General features: G+C 40.5%; 2 protein-coding genes across 2 annotated transcripts in view; both read right to left on the bottom strand.

Annotated features, from left to right (window-relative positions):
• Positions 1-1279, bottom strand: part of stk17a (serine/threonine kinase 17a) — a 53714-nt gene extending 52435 nt beyond the window's left edge. Inside the window, exon 1 of the mRNA XM_079863177.1 lies at positions 833-1279. Within this exon, the coding sequence (XP_079719303.1) occupies positions 833-990 (158 nt within the window). The 5' untranslated portion in view covers positions 991-1279. The remainder of the gene's footprint in view (positions 1-832) is intronic.
• Positions 1280-1932: 653 nt separating this feature from the next.
• The window catches only part of hecw1a (HECT, C2 and WW domain containing E3 ubiquitin protein ligase 1a), a 131746-nt gene continuing 115845 nt past the window's right edge, over positions 1933-17833 (bottom strand). Inside the window, exons 25-29 of the mRNA XM_079863157.1 lie at positions 16400-16529; positions 15570-15716; positions 15348-15462; positions 9941-10139; positions 1933-4818 (exon numbers count right to left, since the gene is read on the bottom strand). Of these exons, the coding sequence (XP_079719283.1) occupies positions 4707-4818; positions 9941-10139; positions 15348-15462; positions 15570-15716; positions 16400-16529 (703 nt within the window). The 3' untranslated portion in view covers positions 1933-4706. The remainder of the gene's footprint in view (positions 4819-9940; positions 10140-15347; positions 15463-15569; positions 15717-16399; positions 16530-17833) is intronic.

Genomic DNA, 17833 nt, shown 5'->3' on the forward strand with positions numbered 1-17833 from the left:
TACAATAATACACCCAAATCTTTTCTGTGCTTGCATTGCATATCCTCGGAAACCAGAGTAACAGTGAAACCAGAGCAGGGTTTTCATAGCGTTGAACTCCTAGAGACTTGGCAAAGGAACACCACCAACAATACTGTGCCCTGTATGGCTTAAAAACCACTGAGCCCTGGCATCCATACCAGTGCCATCAAATGCTTTCCCATTCTGTGATCCAGCTTGAGTACATTAATGCCAAAGTTTATGGGGTGTTTCATTAAATGTCTCTCACAGGAGAAGATCAATGCATCTGAAAGACATCTAAACGGCAAACGCAATGCCAACTCACACTTAACAGCATTTATGTATTTGAAGTCATCCATCACACTTTTTGCAACATTACATTGATTGCACTGCATGCAATGGCAGATCCATATAGGAATGCACAGGGAATCTTTAGGGTAAACATTTTCAATCCACATATACTGTATATTACCCAGACACTTGATATAGCATGCATGGCAAACACATTTCTAGAGAATTTATTCGTGGTTTTAGCACTTCATTAATAGACATCATTAATGAATCCAAAAAAAGGCACAATTAAACCTTTTCAGGGATATATATATATATATATATATATATATATATATATATATATATATATATAGCACGTGCATCAGATTAAAAACCACAACTTCTGATTTGACTGACACAAACACAGTCAGGTAGACAGTTTAAGACGGAGAAAGTATCTTTCTTTTTTTTGTTTAATGTTTTTAATTATTATCCAACGAACTTTAGTAGTAACGTTAGCCTATACAAAATGCACATATTGACGGAAGTAGTATCTCACCTGCCGAGCTCTCTCCCGGGGATGACGTCATAGCGCTCGGTGAACGGCTCGCTCCTGATCGCGGTTCGGATCTCGCACAGTAACCCGGACCGGTTCTGACCCGGCTCACAGCGGACACGGCTCCTGGACTCGCTCGTTCGTGGACATTCAGGAATCATAACGGCTGCTGATCTGTTTTATCGCTGTACTTATACCTGTGCTTTACCTGCAAGCCCAGTCCACTTTATACAGTGAACCGAATACTATCGTTTAATAACACAGTTCCTCTCGCTGAATTTAGACCGAACATGGAAACGTGTCTAAAATATCAACTGTTGATACTTTCATCTTCGGTTAAAAGTCCTCCTGAGTGAGTTTAATGTTCAGACGGTGATGAGAGAACAGCTTTCCTCCTCAACTCGCTCCTGCTTCTGTGTGTGTGTGTGTGTGTGTGAGTAACTGAAGTCAAGCTGCCTGCTTCTCGGACTCCAGTTGCCGGGGTAACGGCCGTGATTGACAGGCCTTTGCACCAATCACGATCAAGCACTTGCCGGTGGGCGGGAGGAGGCTCTCCTTGAATGACATTTGACCAATAAGAGACGACCAATTGATTAATTAATAAAATATCTCTTACAGTTATAAAAAAGACTGACGTTGGACAATTAAATCGTTGAATGTTTATACACGAAGCGGCTGTAATCTGAATGTATACATTATTTTATTCATACACATTTACCTAGTTAATGAGGACGTAATACGGGCTTTTATTCTTAAATCTAATCATGCATTTTTTAAATATTTTTTATTTTATTTTGTGGGGAGAGTTTAATTCAGACATTAAAACTTATTGTGGTGTCATTGCAAAAATGTGCACCTTATCTGATAATAAACACCCTATGTTTTATTATAAGATTTTGCTCTTATTCTGTGCGATTTAAAATAGGCTCTGTGTTTTAAACACACACACACATTGAAGACACACACACTGAAGAGTGCTTGTTGACGGGATTCTTCCCAACACTGGAGTGAGTGAGGCCCTCTAGTGCTCGAACTGGAGTAGTTATGAATGCATTGTTTTGTAGCAACTCACCACAGAAGTGAACAGGCCAATGCATACAACAAAATGATTGTTTATTGACATTTATGTACAACAATTTGGGACAAAAGCAAAGTCTGTTCATCTCGAACAAACTGACATCAGGAGATTAGGCTGATATACAGTAATTAGTATTCATAAATATGTATAGGCTATTTACATTTTCATTAACAATTGAAATAATTTTCATTGGGTTTTCATATGCAATTTCATGAATTTATATTGAACTCAAATACAAAAAGAATATAAAATACAAAACTGCCAACAAATAAAAAAATGATAAAAATGCATCGTTATAACATCATCAACAACAGCAAACGGTCAGATAGTCATTTCACAATCTCTGTCAATAAGTAAAACAAGTTGCGCTTGATAGTATGCGTTTAATACACAGATTCAGTTTAAGTGGACATCCTTCTGTCAGGGGAACGGGTTCATAGTTCATGACAATAACTGCAATGATACACACTATCATAAAAGCCTGCATGCATTAGATGCTCCGGACATGAGGACTGTGATTATCAGAGAAGCTGGGCTGCAAGTGTCCAACAAAAATGCAAATTAAAAAAGCACCACTTAAAGATATTGCATACATATTAATAATAATACAAAATCTGGTTATCTGGATCTTGTTGCCGGTAGTGATTTTATAAATATGACTCAAAGTCTGTTTGCATTTAGTTTTACAGTTACACTTATGAGGGACAAACCAACTCATGTTTGTTGGACTTGTATGATATAAATCACACATATGCATCATTAAGAAGAAGATTTTTGTTTTATTAATAAAGATAAACCTGCAATATACAAGGTGGAGGTGGGGTCTTAATAAATTTGTCATAAATATATGGCATTTCAGAGAAATATAGTGAATGAATCCAATGTTATTGTCAGTGTCATTATTATATGAAGCTCATCATGAGGATTTTGAGGTAGGCACACTATATTCTCATGTACCCTGCAGTGTGTGTGCAGTTTAGGGAGTATACGAAAGCGAATCATTTGCTGTGGTTTGGAGTTCAGGCGATGATATGAGCATTGGCCAGTGGCTGTGTTTGTTCGGATTGCATATTACTCATACTACCCATATTATTTATTTATGCAGCATCCATAACGACACACACACACACACACATACAACACCCGTATGATGTTTTACATTGGCTGCAATGCACATTATATACCTAGAGCACACTGTGTGGACTATTGTATCCCATAATGCAATGCGCCAGTGAACTGATCATTCTGACAAATTTTCATTTTCACACATTTAACTATTTCTGATATGATAACATGCTAAATTATTAAACATGCAGAGCGTTATGATGATGTGTGCCATAAGCATTGCATATTACTGCACTTTTGAAGTGCTATATGTTGCATATTGTGTAATGTTTCACACACTACATTACCTTCATAAAATACTGGTAGTGTGAAGTACAGTATATAATGTGCAGTATTTCACAAGCAACATGGGTTACACTTTATTTTAAGGTGTCATTGTTATTATGAAATTATATATTTAAGTACTGAGTAATATTAAGTAACTACATGTACTTACTATAGGGTTAGGGTAGGATTAGGATTGGGTTGAGGGTTAGTTGCATGTAATTATTCATAAATTTACTGTTATTACTATGGTAAGTACATGTAACAAATGTAACAAGGACACTGTAAAATAAAGTGTTACAGCAATATGTTAGTATTCCATTTCAAACACAGCCAGGCACTGGAAATCCCAGTTCACCACATTTTAAGGGAATAGCCAATCAGGGAGGAGATGTCGGGGTGGGCGGGGCACAAACTAATGCTCAAAGTAACTAAAACTAGTAAATGTTTTACTTATGTTAATTTTTTATCTCTGTCTTTTGTGTTTATTTAAAATGAAAGAAATCTGATATTATTTTAATCTTATATCTGCTATTTAATAGCTATGATCTAACAGCAGAAACACTCGCCGGGTTTAAACCCCAGTTGCTCAGGCGGGGCATGTTGTCACACTGCGTTACAATGAGCCTCTATTAGAACTATGATATTCTATTCTATACTTTTATAAATTCTATTGAGAAACCATGAGAAAAAGGTGAATAAAGACAGAGTCAATGTTCAGAAATTATTAATTATTATTATGTTCTGAAATATGCTGTATAGCTGTGTTTTACGGTGTGTTTGCTGTCAAACTCAAACATTTGTTTATTTTTAATGATTAAAACATGTATTTACATTAATTTTATATGAAAAGGTTAATTGTATTTTATTGACAAAATATTTTAGTTAGTCTTGTATATTTTTTGATTAGATCAATAACATTTTAATCTGTCAGATGGTCATGTTTTAAAATGAACTGTGGGGCATGTTGTCACATTTCACTTCAATTCTTTCGGGGTAAATCAAGAAAAAAGTACATACTGTATTAATAGAACAAAACCACATAATTTTACTAGACGTGTGTGAAATTAATATGGGAAAAAATAACTGAGAAAGTAAAAAAAAGTGTAATGTTGTGCCCCGCTCTCCCCTGATAGCCAGCAGAATGATGAGGAGGACGCGAGTGTGATTTCACGACTGCACACGTGTGTGGCTTTGACCCCAGACTCCCGCAAATACAGAAAAGTACTACATATCTTGTATTTTAGTGCAGAAACATGCTATTTCAAGTCATTTAAAAACAAAATGCCCAGATTTATTTACTTTAAAAATCTCTAAAAAGTCTCTTGTGGCTTGAGTTATTGAAAATAAATGTATTTACAGTAATAATAATAAAAAAAAAAAATCTATTCTCCATCAAGTCTCAGTCCTTCACTCCAGACCGAAGGTGCTGGTCTCCTCCACGGCCGTCAGGAGCTTCTCGTACAGCATCGTGTGCGATGGATACGGAGGCAGATCCAGACGGTTGAAGCATGTGTGAGCCCTGCAGGACACACAGATACAGGGGTCAAAGGTCAAGAGAGATCTCATCCTGGCCTCTGAGTTAATAGGCGACTGAATTTCTGACAAACGTTCCCCATCTCCGTCCCAGCAAAGCCTGTGAAATTCTGTATGTGAGTGAGGCATCTGTGTCCTCTCCATCACACCGGCCTTGCTTAGCTTCGGCTGCCGACGCTGAACACACACAGTGACAAACTGCCAGCCGTTCTTCCCCTGACAGAGAAATACGAGCTGTGCTTTAGTGCTGACGGCGCCAGCTCTGATCCGCAGTGCTTCTGTGTGCCAGACGAACCGGGAGGAGTGGTTTTCAAGGTGAAACGCTGGATGCAAATCAAGCCTGAGTGAGCTTTAGCACTCGGCCTTCAGGACGACACTGAAACACTTTACAGTGAGGTTCATAAGTTAACTAACCATGAGCAATACATTCGTTACAGTATTTAATCATCTTTGTTAATGTTAGTTAATATAAATACAGCTGTTCATTGTTAGTTCATGTTAGTTCACAGTGCATTAACTAATATTTTGATAAAGTGTTGGTAAATGTTGAAATTAATATTGTCTAAGATTAATAAATGCTGTAGAAGTATTGTTCATTCTTAGTTCGTGTTAACTAAGAGCGTTTCCACACCTGAGAGTCCGCACCAAAGGTCCGAAGTTCATGTTTTGATAACTGACCAAACCAAAACTGACCGAATGTATTCAGTCACGCGAGCGCACTAAAGAACTTTACATGACGTACTTGCGTCCTGTCGTCATCATCTCTGTGGGCTGCATCTTGACATTAGGCGTGTTTCCATTACAGATTTGCACAAAACTTTTGCGATTTCTTTCTAAATATCGATAAAAAACTATTGCGAAATGACGGCGTTTCCATTAACCGATGTTATGCGACTAAAACGTCATTTTTTCCTCTCGCGATAAGTCATTCCAAAAATCATGGCAACGGACGTAGGTTTATATATATATATATCACAGCCACTGCACTAGACATTATTATTATTATTAATGGAAGGAAACGTATGCGTGTTATCCAAGCATTAATGTTAAGGAAAGACCCTTATACTTGAGAGCGGCTCATATGAGGTGTTTCTGGGTGTTTCTCCCTCAGATCTGCTGCGAGGTCTTGATTGTGGCATTTATTTGAGGTTTAGAATCCATTATTCCTGTAATTCTTTTGTCTTTTATGAATTTAATAAAGAACTCTGTCTCGTATTCTGTCCAAACACACCGTGTCGTCTACGTCAGGTGACTGTAAATGCGCAAAAACTGTTTCCATTGCAGTTTTGCGAAATATTTAGTTTTCACAATGCCTGAAAAACCACCTCACGCGAGCGGAAAAACTTTTTTGAGATAAATGGGAGTTTTTGCGAAATTGACGTGTTTCCATTGCGCGTATTTTCAATTCGCAATTTCATTTTGCGCAATTTGAAGGGTAATGGAAACGTGGCTATTGATTGGTTTGTAAACGGACGTGCGTCTGATGTCAGTGTGTTGTCAATTCGGCGGGAAACTTTGACAAGAATGAATGAACAGACGCATATCGTGGCCACTATACTGTTATTATTACGGCATTACTCCCTGCAGCTCTAGCTATACTCGAGGTGAGTTCACATTCGCCAAATCAACGTCCTCGTTGTGCGAACATTTTATCGTCGCTGGCAGGACGCAAGACAAGTGTGTGTGTGTGTGTGTGTGTGTGTGTGTGAGAATCAGCTGGAAGACACGCTGTGGGCAGGACCGACAGATCTGCACATCAATATTCTTCTTCAGTGGTTTAGGCTACACAGGAACCACCGGGACTTCCTGTAAATGTTCTGAAAGTCCGAACCATACAGAAAATGCTTTCACACTAGAAACGAACCAAACCTTTGTTCAGTTTGATCCGGACCGAGACTACCTCTTTTCGTCGGACCAAATTTCGTCTGTTTGGTGCGGACCGTGGTCCAGGGGAGGGTTCACACCTGTAATTTTGATTCAGATCAAACTGAAAAGTCCGATAATCCAGACCAAACAAGGTAGGTGTGAAAGGGCCCTAAGGTGGTTAACTAATGTTCACTAATGAACCTAATCGTAAAGTGTTACCGATGACACGTTTTCATCTCGGTTATCTTTATTTACAAGTCTCGATAGTATGATAAGGCTTAATGGGGGTTTCCTTCGCTGTTGTGATTGAACAGCACATGTTAGGTAAACGAAACATTAAGCTTATAGACGACCACACAAAGATCTGTTGGTTAAAGCACTAATTGGGTGATGATGTCCTAAAAACATCCATTAAAGGGTTAGTTCACCCAAAAATGAAAATTCTGTCAGTAATTACTCGCCCTCATGTTGTTCCAACCCCGTAAGACTTTCGCTCATCTTCAGAACACAAATTAAGATGTTTTTGATTAAATCTGAGAGCTGTCTCACTCCTCCATAGGCTGATGGGTAATCGATATCTGCCGGCCCAGAAAGTTAGTAAAGACATCATTAAAATAGTCAAAGTGACTACAGTGGCTCAACCTTAAGTTTATCAAGCGATGAGAATACATTGTGTGTGCAAAAAAATAAAAAATAAATAACTCTATTCAACTCTTCCTATTCCTCCGTGTGTTTCTCTGAGTGAGTTCACGAGACGCATGCGCGAGAGCTGAGAAGACGTTGCAGAAGGGTCTCGATGTTTTAAATGTTTCTAAAGTGTGCATTTCATAGATGTCCGAATCATGAGAAAACAACGAGAAAATGTAAAAGTGCCTTACCAATGCCGCAAAATGAATGGCTTACCTTTCACACTTTCCCATCACATGATCGTGAGCGTCGTCTTCTCAGTTCTCACGCATGCGTCTCGTGAACTCACTCAAATACACAAAGTATTCTCATCGCTTGATAAACTTAAGGTTGAGCCACTGTAGTCACTTGGACTATTTTAACAATGTCTTTACTAACTTTTCTGGGCCGGCAGATGCAATTACCTAGCAGTCTATGGAGGAGTGAGACAGCTCTCAGATTTAATCAAAAATATGTTTTTTAAAATACAAATTTGTGTTCCAAAGATGAACGAAAGTCTTTTCGAACAAAAGGCAGAATTTCATTGTTGGGGGAACTAACCCGTTATGCTCTGTGCTTTTCATTTCACGTCTCTCATTTGTTTCTTTTCACATGAGAAAGAGGTACGACAGTCAAATATAAATGGAAATGTAAGGATTTAAAAGCACTCCTTCAATCAATTCTTGTTTTAAAATGAGAAATAATATTCTTTCCATGAGATGTAAGCTATGAGGAATGTAATGGCAAAAATCCTTTGGTTTTTAATATTCCGCCCAGGTCTCTGAGATCCTGAGCCTTTCTGTGTAGCATCTCTAATAAAACACATATGCTAGTCATCTAAATGGTAATGTGCACTGAAAAGTTGACAAAACAAACTTTTAGCAAAATATGCACATTTTAAAATATTTTCAACAGACCAATGATATTCAAAACGTCATCTTCAAAGAGGCATATATTTGTATCTGGAATGAGAACATCTCATTCTAAAGGTTAGGATTATGATTTTTCGGTAGTACTACAGAACACTGTGAATGTATATTAGATCCATTTGTAGTTTGCTGTTAGGTTTTTATCATTTTGACCCAGAAACGGAGACAAGTTTCATCTCAGACTTAACAATTGCTTAGGAACAGGGTTTGAAATGTACTTTTTCACTCGCCGGCCATTCAGAACTTCTACTAGCCCCCCCAAAAAAGTAAGAAATGACCCAGATTAGCTATGTCATATACAGTGCTATGCATAAGTTTAGACACCCATGCTAAAGTTGACTAAAAAGAGGAATAAAAAATCATCTTTTGGAAATTGAACTTAATGCCTTAATTAAAAAAATTAGGGAAAATCCAACCTTTAAGGACACCAATTTTCTTTGTGAATGAATAATGTATCGTAAATAAATAAATGTTCTTCCTTAAAATACAGGGTGCATAAGTTTGGACACCCCTATGTTAAATTCCCATAGAGGCAGGCAGATTTTTATTTTTAAAGGCCAGTTACTTCATGGATCCAGGATACTATGCATCCTGATAAAGTTCCCTTGGCCTTTGGAATTAAAATAGCCCCACCTCATCACATAGCCTTCACCATACCTAGAGATTGGCATGGTTTTATTTCAGTTAGCCTAATAGCTAGTTTGTTTTGCATTGAGAGATGATCTTATGGAAAGTACTCCATGCCAATCTCTAGGTATGGTGAAGGCCATGTGATGAGGTGGGGCTATTTTAATTCCAAAGGCCAAGGGAACTTTATCAGGATGCATAGTATCCTGGATCCATGAAGTAACTGGCCTTTAAAAATAAAAATCTGCCTGCCTCTATGGGAATTTAACATAGGGGTGTCCAGACTTATGCACCCTGTATTTTAAGGAAGAACATTTATTTATTTACGATACATTATTCATTCACAAAGAAAATTGGTGTCCTTAAAGGTTGGATTTTTCCTAATTTTTTTTAATTAAGGCATTAAGTTCAATTTCCAAAAGATGATTTTTTATTCCTCTTTTTAGTCAACTTTAGCATGGGTGTCTAAACTTATGCATAGCACTGTATATATATATATATATATATATATTAAAATTTGGATTTCATACATTCATTTCTTATTCAAACAAAATCCTGTCATCCAGCATCTCCTCTCTTCCTCTTTCATCCTTTTCCCCAAAAACGTGTTTTAGGTGCACAGATCAATACAGTACAAAGAAAATAAAAAAAAATGTTGGAAAATAACAATGTCTTTTCTGTTATTCAAATGCTTTTTAATCTTCGCTATTGCTTCAATGCATATGAACAAGCACGCCGTTATTTGTAGCATAGAGACGAGTGTGTTCAAGTAAGCCAGATATGAGCAGATTCTGTGCAATACACTGTATTTAATATATCATGATGATTAACGAGTATTTGCTCTAATTTTTTTTGTGCAGATTTGTCTTACACGAACTTCGCCAGCAAAGTGTCTAAACATAAGTAACACGCCAAATTGGCCAGTGATTTACAGCGTTTCCCGCCACAGTTGAGTTTTACCCACATTTGGCGGGTGTTAATTTCAAACCCTGGTTATGTAGTACCTCATGCAGTGTATACCTTGGCAGAGAGGTTATCTTTCCCCACTTCTCGATGCAGAAGCGCCTCAGGCCGTTGCTCCCCCTCAGCGCTGCGAATCCCTCATAGGGGACACTGGACGTGCCCGTCACGAACTGGAGCAAACGCAGCCTCTGCTCATTATTGAAGCGCTCCACAGCGGCCCAGAACCAGCGCATCACAATGTGTCCATCATGGTAACCTGGAGGTTCACAGAGATACCAGTAAAGTTTAAGGTGAAGTGTGTAGTTTATGTAACACTAGTGGCACCTAGAAGAATTGCATAAATAATGCCACATTTTCAAACAACTTTGCAAATGGCCCTTTATGGCCCAGGTGCATGATGATGTTGTACTGAGGTAGAATGTTATTGTAGCGTGTTTCATCCCAAAGCCCCGTTCACTTTGACGTGTTCATGACCTGTTTAATCTTTGAATGACTAAATGCAATTAATTTTGGCTTGCACTTCTGTAACCAACGCTGAATGTGTTTTCACATGTAACCCGTCAGTCATGGTCCCCCACTTAAACATCCTCTGGCCCCGCCTGCTACAGTAGCCACGCCCCAATCTCGCAGTTTCCTACAGTAGCCACGCCCCAATCTCAACAGCTTGCTATAGTAGCCACACCCCAATCTCTCAGCTTGCTATAGTAGCCACGCCCCAATCTCCCAGCTTGCTACAGTAGCCACGCCCCAATCTCTCAGCTTCCTACAGTAGCCACGCCCCAATCTCTCAGCTTCCTACAGTAGCCACGCCCCAATCTCTCAGCTTCCTACAGTAGCCACGCCCCAATCTCAACAGCTTGCTACAGTAGCCACGCCCCAATCTCTCAGCTTCCTACAGTAGCCACGCCCCAACCTCTCAGCTTCCTACAGTAGCCACGCCCCAATCTCTCAGCTTGCTATAGTAGCCACGCCCCAATCTCCCAGCTTGCTACAGTAGCCACTCCCCAATCACTCAGCTTGCTACAGTAGCCACTCCCCAATCACTCAGCTTACTACAGTAGCCACACCCCAATCTCTCAGCTTGCTACAGTAGCCACGCCCCAATCACTCAGCTTACTACAGTAGCCACTCCCCAATCTCTCAGCTTGCTATAGTAGCCACGCCCCAATCTCCCAGCTTGCTACAATAGCCACTCCCCAATCACTCAGCTTACTAAAGTAGCCACACCCCAATCTCTCAGCTTGCTACAGTAGCCACACCCCAATCTCTCAGCTTCCTACAGTAGCCACGCCCCAACCTCTCAGCTTCCTACAGTAGCCACGCCCCAATCTCTCAGCTTGCTATAGTAGCCACACCCCAATCTCCCAGCTTACTACAGTAGCCACTCCCCAATCTCCCATCTTACTACAGTAGCCACGCCCCAATCTCTCAGCTTACTACAGTAGCCACTCCCCAATCTCCCAGCTTACTACAGTAGCCACTCCCCAATCTCTCAGTTTACTACAGTAGCCACTCCCCAATCTCCCAGCTTACTACAGTAGCCACGCCCCAATCTCCCAGCTTACTACAGTAGCCACGCCCCAATCTCTCAGCTTACTACAGTAGCCACTCCCCAATCTCCCAGCTTACTACAGTAGCCACGCCCCAATCTCTCAGTTTACTACAGTAGCCACTCCCCAATCTCCCAGCTTACTACAGTAGCCACGCCCCAACCTCTCAGCTTCCTACAGTAGCCACGCCCCAATCTCTCAGCTTGCTATAGTAGCCACGCCCCAATCTCCCAGCTTACTACAGTAGCCACGCCCCAATCTCTCAGCTTACTACAGTAGCCACTCCCCAATCTCCCAGCTTACTACAGTAGCCACGCCCCAATCTCTCAGTTTACTACAGTAGCCACGCCCCAATCTCTCAGCTTACTACAGTAGCCACGCCCCAACCTCTCAGCTTCCTACAGTAGCCACGCCCCAATCTCTCAGCTTGCTATAGTAGCCACGCCCCAATCTCCCAGCTTACTACAGTAGCCACGCCCCAATCTCTCAGCTTACTACAGTAGCCACTCCCCAATCTCCCAGCTTACTACAGTAGCCACGCCCCAATCTCCCAGCTTACTACAGTAGCCACGCCCCAATCTCTCAGCTTACTACAGTAGCCACTCCCCAATCTCCCAGCTTACTACAGTAGCCACGCCCCAATCTCTCAGTTTACTACAGTAGCCACTCCCCAATCTCTCAGCTTCCTACAGTAGCCACGCCCCAACCTCTCAGCTTCCTACAGTAGCCACGCCCCAATCTCTCAGCTTGCTATAGTAGCCACGCCCCAATCTCCCAGCTTACTACAGTAGCCACGCCCCAATCTCTCAGCTTACTACAGTAGCCACTCCCCAATCTCCCAGCTTACTACAGTAGCCACGCCCCAATCTCTCAGTTTACTACAGTAGCCACTCCCCAATCTCCCAGTTTACTACAGTAGCCACTCCCCAATCTCCCAGCTTACTACAGTAGCCACGCCCCAATCTCCCAGCTTACTACAGTAGTCACGCCCCAATCTCTCAGCTTACTACAGTAGCCACTCCCCAATCTCCCAGCTTACTACAGTAGCCACGCCCCAATCTCTCAGTTTACTACAGTAGCCACTCCCCAATCTCCCAGCTTACTACAGTAGCCACGCCCCAATCTCCCAGCTTACTACAGTAGTCACGCCCCAATCTCTCAGCTTACTACAGTAGCCACTCCCCAATCTCCCAGCTTACTACAGTAGCAACGCCCCAATCTCTCAGCTTACTACAGTAGCCACTCCCCAATCTCTAAACCTGCTACAGTAGCCACTCCCCAATCTCTAAACCTGCTACAGTAGCCACGCCCCAATCTCTAAACCTGCTACAGTAGCCACGCCCCAATCTCCCAGCTTGCCACGCCCCAATCTTTAATCTGCTACAGTAGCCACGCCCCGAACTCTGTCTGCTACAGTAGCCATGCCCCAAACTCTCATTATTGGTTGAGCTGAAAAGAGATAGACAGATCTGAGCAGAGGGCTCTCAATGCCTGGAGGGCTCAATGTTTACACTTTTGGGGTGAGATACTAATAGTAGTCAATGAACAATAAACTGGGTTAAGATAATTTATTTAAAATAAAAAAATCTTGCATACTTCACATTTAAAGACCAATATATGGATGTCCAGTGCACTATAAATCTTTGTCCAAAATCTAGTAGTAAGCTGTCTACTGTGGTAAGCGATTTCGGACACAGCCCTGAAGACCTTAATTAGCTGGTAACAGTCTTTTTAGTTAGGGCTGGAGATAAACTCCAGCAGTGGCCCTTCAGGAGCAGGACTGGACACCCCTGCAATGGAGTATAATTTTAGCATGTTACTAAGCTAACAATGGCACTCTAAAAAGCATTATTATAAATAGTACACACAAATATTGGGTAAAGTAGTCGTTTTGTTATCCTTCCCAATAGCGAATATAGTCAAGACAATTTTGTCTTTACTGACCTTGTCATAATACATTCTGTGAACGATTTCTCCATTAAGGAAACTAACTCAGAGTTTGGTTGAAACAATCTCATTTAAATTATGTAAAGTATAAGAAGAAAAGAGAATGTGTCCTACTTAAAGAGGCCCTTCAAGGGTCTCTATCTGAATGTGCATAGGCTGTGCAGGAAAAGTCAACAGAAGACTCCAGAGCTTCAAGTGAGGTCATCTCGACACTGTGAAACCACAACACCGCAGGGTTATATGAAATTCTACAGGGCTCACCCGTTATGCTTTCAATGTCAACAGCTCCGTTCTAAGTAATGAACTGCAATCTAAACAGATGGGATACTTGTTTTGGCATTTGCGGTGGGGTAAAATACTATTGACCCTCCATAGTAATTCACAGCAGAGGACCTAAAAGAAAAGTGAAACCACTTCACATGGAACAAATGATAAGCCTGAGCAATCAAGCGTCTAATCACTAATGAAGACCATGTGAAAATTTTCTCCAGTATTTAATGATTTATGGATAGTTTTGAGCATTTCTGGAGCTATATTGACAATATTACCTACTGTTGACAGAGTAGTTCCCATGTCATTTTGTGAATTTTTAAAGACATAGGGCCCTATCGTCGGTCTCCTCGGCTGTGAACCGTTCCTGGCAAATCCGCCGTTATAATAGCAATCCGCCATGGAACAAGCGCGCCTGCTCTTAAAGGCACAATATGTAACTTTTTTGCTTTAAAAATAGCAAAAATCACTATATCTATGTTATATATTTTTTTAGTTGTGTACTTACATTATCCCGACTGTTTCCAACAACTTTCAAACCAGGAGAAATTTAAATTTAATTCAAGACATGGCACGTTTCTTTATTTCCGTTTTGTCGCCGTCAATGGCGTCATATCCGCGTTGTCCCTGGTTTCCGCTCGTGCTGCCATGGTAACCAGAGCTATGAACCAGAGCCCTCTGATAGTAACCAAGGCGACAGACGTGGACAATGTAGTTCGGAATGTCTATCTGCACGCTGTTGTTGTTTCGTTCAAACATTATGGACCATGGCAAGCAGACTTTGGATAAAAAAGGAGAACTAAAACGAGAATCAATATCAGCGCGGTGTTTTCGAGATGCCGAGAGCTCCCATAGACAGTATATAAACGAGAGCTCCACGTCCGAGACTTTGACCGCTCCTACATGTACTTATTAAACAGGTGAGCACATTTACATAAAACTAATCAATGTTATATAGTTCAACAATGATAAAATGTTAGAATATGATCTGTATGTTATTCTAATGTTGATCTAGCTCACTGCTAGTCTCATACAGACAAACTAACACATACATTTCAAAACATTTAAATGCAGTTTAGTGTGATAGTGTAATGCTAGACCAAGTGAAACAGCGCTGCGTTACCTCACGAGTTTAATTTGTCTAATAAACTGACCTGTGAGTAGTAATTCTGCGTGTAGTTCGGTAGAATGAAATGTCCATATTCCTTTTATATCCGCGGGACTCGCGTCGCGTGTGGAGCTGATAGCTGTCGCTTAGCAATCCCGAACTGCTTCATATCACAGTCATGATAAAAGCATCGATGTATTCACTCATCCATAAACATTATTAGATCGGTCGGCTTGACGTTGACGACAAGATCCATAATTCTTAGCAAATGTTGCGTCATCAAACTACGCCTTTGTTATTGTAAAGAGGTTAGCGACCCCTAGTGGAGAAAAAATTCCATACTGTACGTTTAAAGGGAATGTGAGATGTCGCTCTGATTGGTTTATTTCACGTTACGCCCAAACCACAACTATGAGTAATGAAGCGACTTCAGACCAACCCATTTTAGATTTGCGTCAGGCGCAAGAGTAATTTATCCCGCCGGTGTAATAGCAACAGCGCCGAGATCCGCCCACAAAGTTACTTGCGTTTCGCGCTTGATACTTGTTTCAGATCGTTAAAATAGGGCCCTGAGTAGGAATCTGCTCACCTCCTCTATATTCTGTGTTGGATCTCCAGTCGTTCAAATCGATCTCAGCCGTTCCTGCAATGACCAACTCCAGCTCCCGAGCATCGAACACTGAAACCAGACGGGAGTCTACGACCTGCATCGTTAAAAGGTACATCTGACATTCAAATATCTGAATCTGATTAGTAAATACTCGTTTCACTAAACCTTTGTGTAGACTGGCTACCACTCAAGCTGACGTACCTCATAGAAACCTCTTACAAGGGCTTCGGTCTGCTGCATAACCCCCCTCTCCACCCTCCATCTTGCCATTCGCTCAATGTATTCCTTCTTGTTCTTCTCTGTCACTTGGATACCGGAGCCGCCCGACTTCAGTTCCCTCTCCGTCACCTGTCAAACAACGTAAAGAGTTTGAAGAGTTGGGACAAACCTTTGTTGCAGCAGAAATAATGTTTATAATTCAAAGTATTAGAGACATTGCAGGTTAATGAACCCTCAGCCACCTTTTGGTTCTAAAGGTGAAGTGTGTCATTCTGTAATGTTAAAACATTTATCCCAGATTAATATAAGTAACCATAAGTAAGACAGGGTTGTCCAAACGTGGGCCAATGTCCTGCAGTTTAGCTCCAACTTGCCTAAACACTGGACGTTTCTAGTGAATCTTGATTAGCTGGTTCAGATGAGTTTAATTAGGGTTAGAGCTAAACTCTGGAGGACAGTGAAGGAGCAAGAATGAACACCCCTGAAGTATTGAGCAGATCAACTTGAAGTAACAACTACCGAAGAGCGTAAACCCGTGTTTCTGGTCCTGGAGCCCCCACTGGGATTGAGAAACACTAGTGTAAACACATGGTTCGGTTTGTTTTGGTGACCCCGACGTGCCATCCTTTACACCTTTAGTACAACTGGTAACCAGGTTTGGTTTGCTGTAAGTAATGGAGATGCCTGAGAGTGAGACTCAGCTCTCGAGTTTCTTCAGTACTGATCAATGATCATTATCACTGCAGGCAATTTTGGTAAGACACATGAAAAACCTTCAAGGTGCTTTAAAAACAGACTGAATTATCCAGCACCTGTCCAAAGACCTCCTCGTTGACGGTAAACGTTAGATCCAGGATGTCAGTGATGTCGTTGTCCTTCATCCATTGTAAGCTCTGGTGGAACTCCTCATCCAGGAATTCCAAATCACTCAAATCTGTCACTCTATGGACCATATAACACAGACATCCAATCAAACGTCATCATTCTACACTCTGCTGAAAGTGAACCCCGGGTATTAAGACTTGTATGGCTTAATCTGATGTAAATGATGCCTCTTACTGAACTATATAGTAGAAAACCCACGAAAGATTAACGTTATTTAAAAAATCCACATTGTTTTATAAATCTATCTATCAATCTATCTATCTATCCGTTTTTCTATCTATCTATCTATCTATCTATCTATCTATCTATCTATCTATCTATCCGTTTGTCTGTCTGTCTATCTATCTATCTATCTATCTATCTATCTATCTATCTATCTATCTATCTATCTATCTATCCGTTTGTCTATCTATCTATCTATCTATCTATCTATCTATCTATCTATCCGTTTGTCTATCTATCTATCTATCTATCTATCTATCTATCTATCTATCCGTTTGTCTGTCTATCTATCTATCTATCTATCTATCTATCTATCTATCTATCTATCCGTTTGTCTGTCTGTCTATCTATCTATCTATCTATCTATCTATCTATCTATCTATCTATCCGTTTGTCTATCTATCTATCTATCTATCTATCTATCTATCTATCTAACCGTTTGTCTATCTATCTATCTATCTATCTATCTATCTATCCGTTTGTCTGTCTATCTATCTATCTATCTATCTATCTATCTATCTATCCGTTTGTCTGTCTGTCTATCTATCTGTCTATCTATCTATCTATCTATCTATCTATCCGTTTGTCTATCTATCTATCTATCTATCTATCTATCTATCTATCTATCCGTTTGTCTATCTATCTATCTATCTATCTATCTATCTATCTATCTATCTATCTATCCGTTTGTCTGTCTGTCTATGAGTCTAGAAAACCCACGAAAGATTAACGTTATTTAAAAAATCCACATTGTTTTATAAATCTATCTATCTATCCGTTTGTCTATCTATCTATCTATCTATCTATCTATCTATCTATCTATCCATCTATCTATCCATCTATCTATCCATCTATCTATCCGTTTGTCTGTCTGTCTATCTGTCCGTCCGTCCGTCCGTCCGTCCGTCCGTCCGTCCATCCATCCATCCATCCATCTATCTGTCTGTCTGTCTATCTATCTATCAATCTATCTATCCGTTTGTCTGTCTGTCTGTCTGTCTATCTTCCTATCTATACATACATCTATGTTTTATACATATTTTGGACAATGGGGGCCGCCATTTTGGTGCGCAATGCATTCTGGGTCGATGACGTCAAATGGTTGCACTCGGTGAGCTACTGGCGCTACCTGTTGCTAT

Source organism: Squalius cephalus (assembly GCF_949319135.1).
Source record: "Squalius cephalus genome assembly, chromosome: 25".
NCBI lineage: Eukaryota > Metazoa > Chordata > Actinopteri > Cypriniformes > Leuciscidae > Squalius > Squalius cephalus.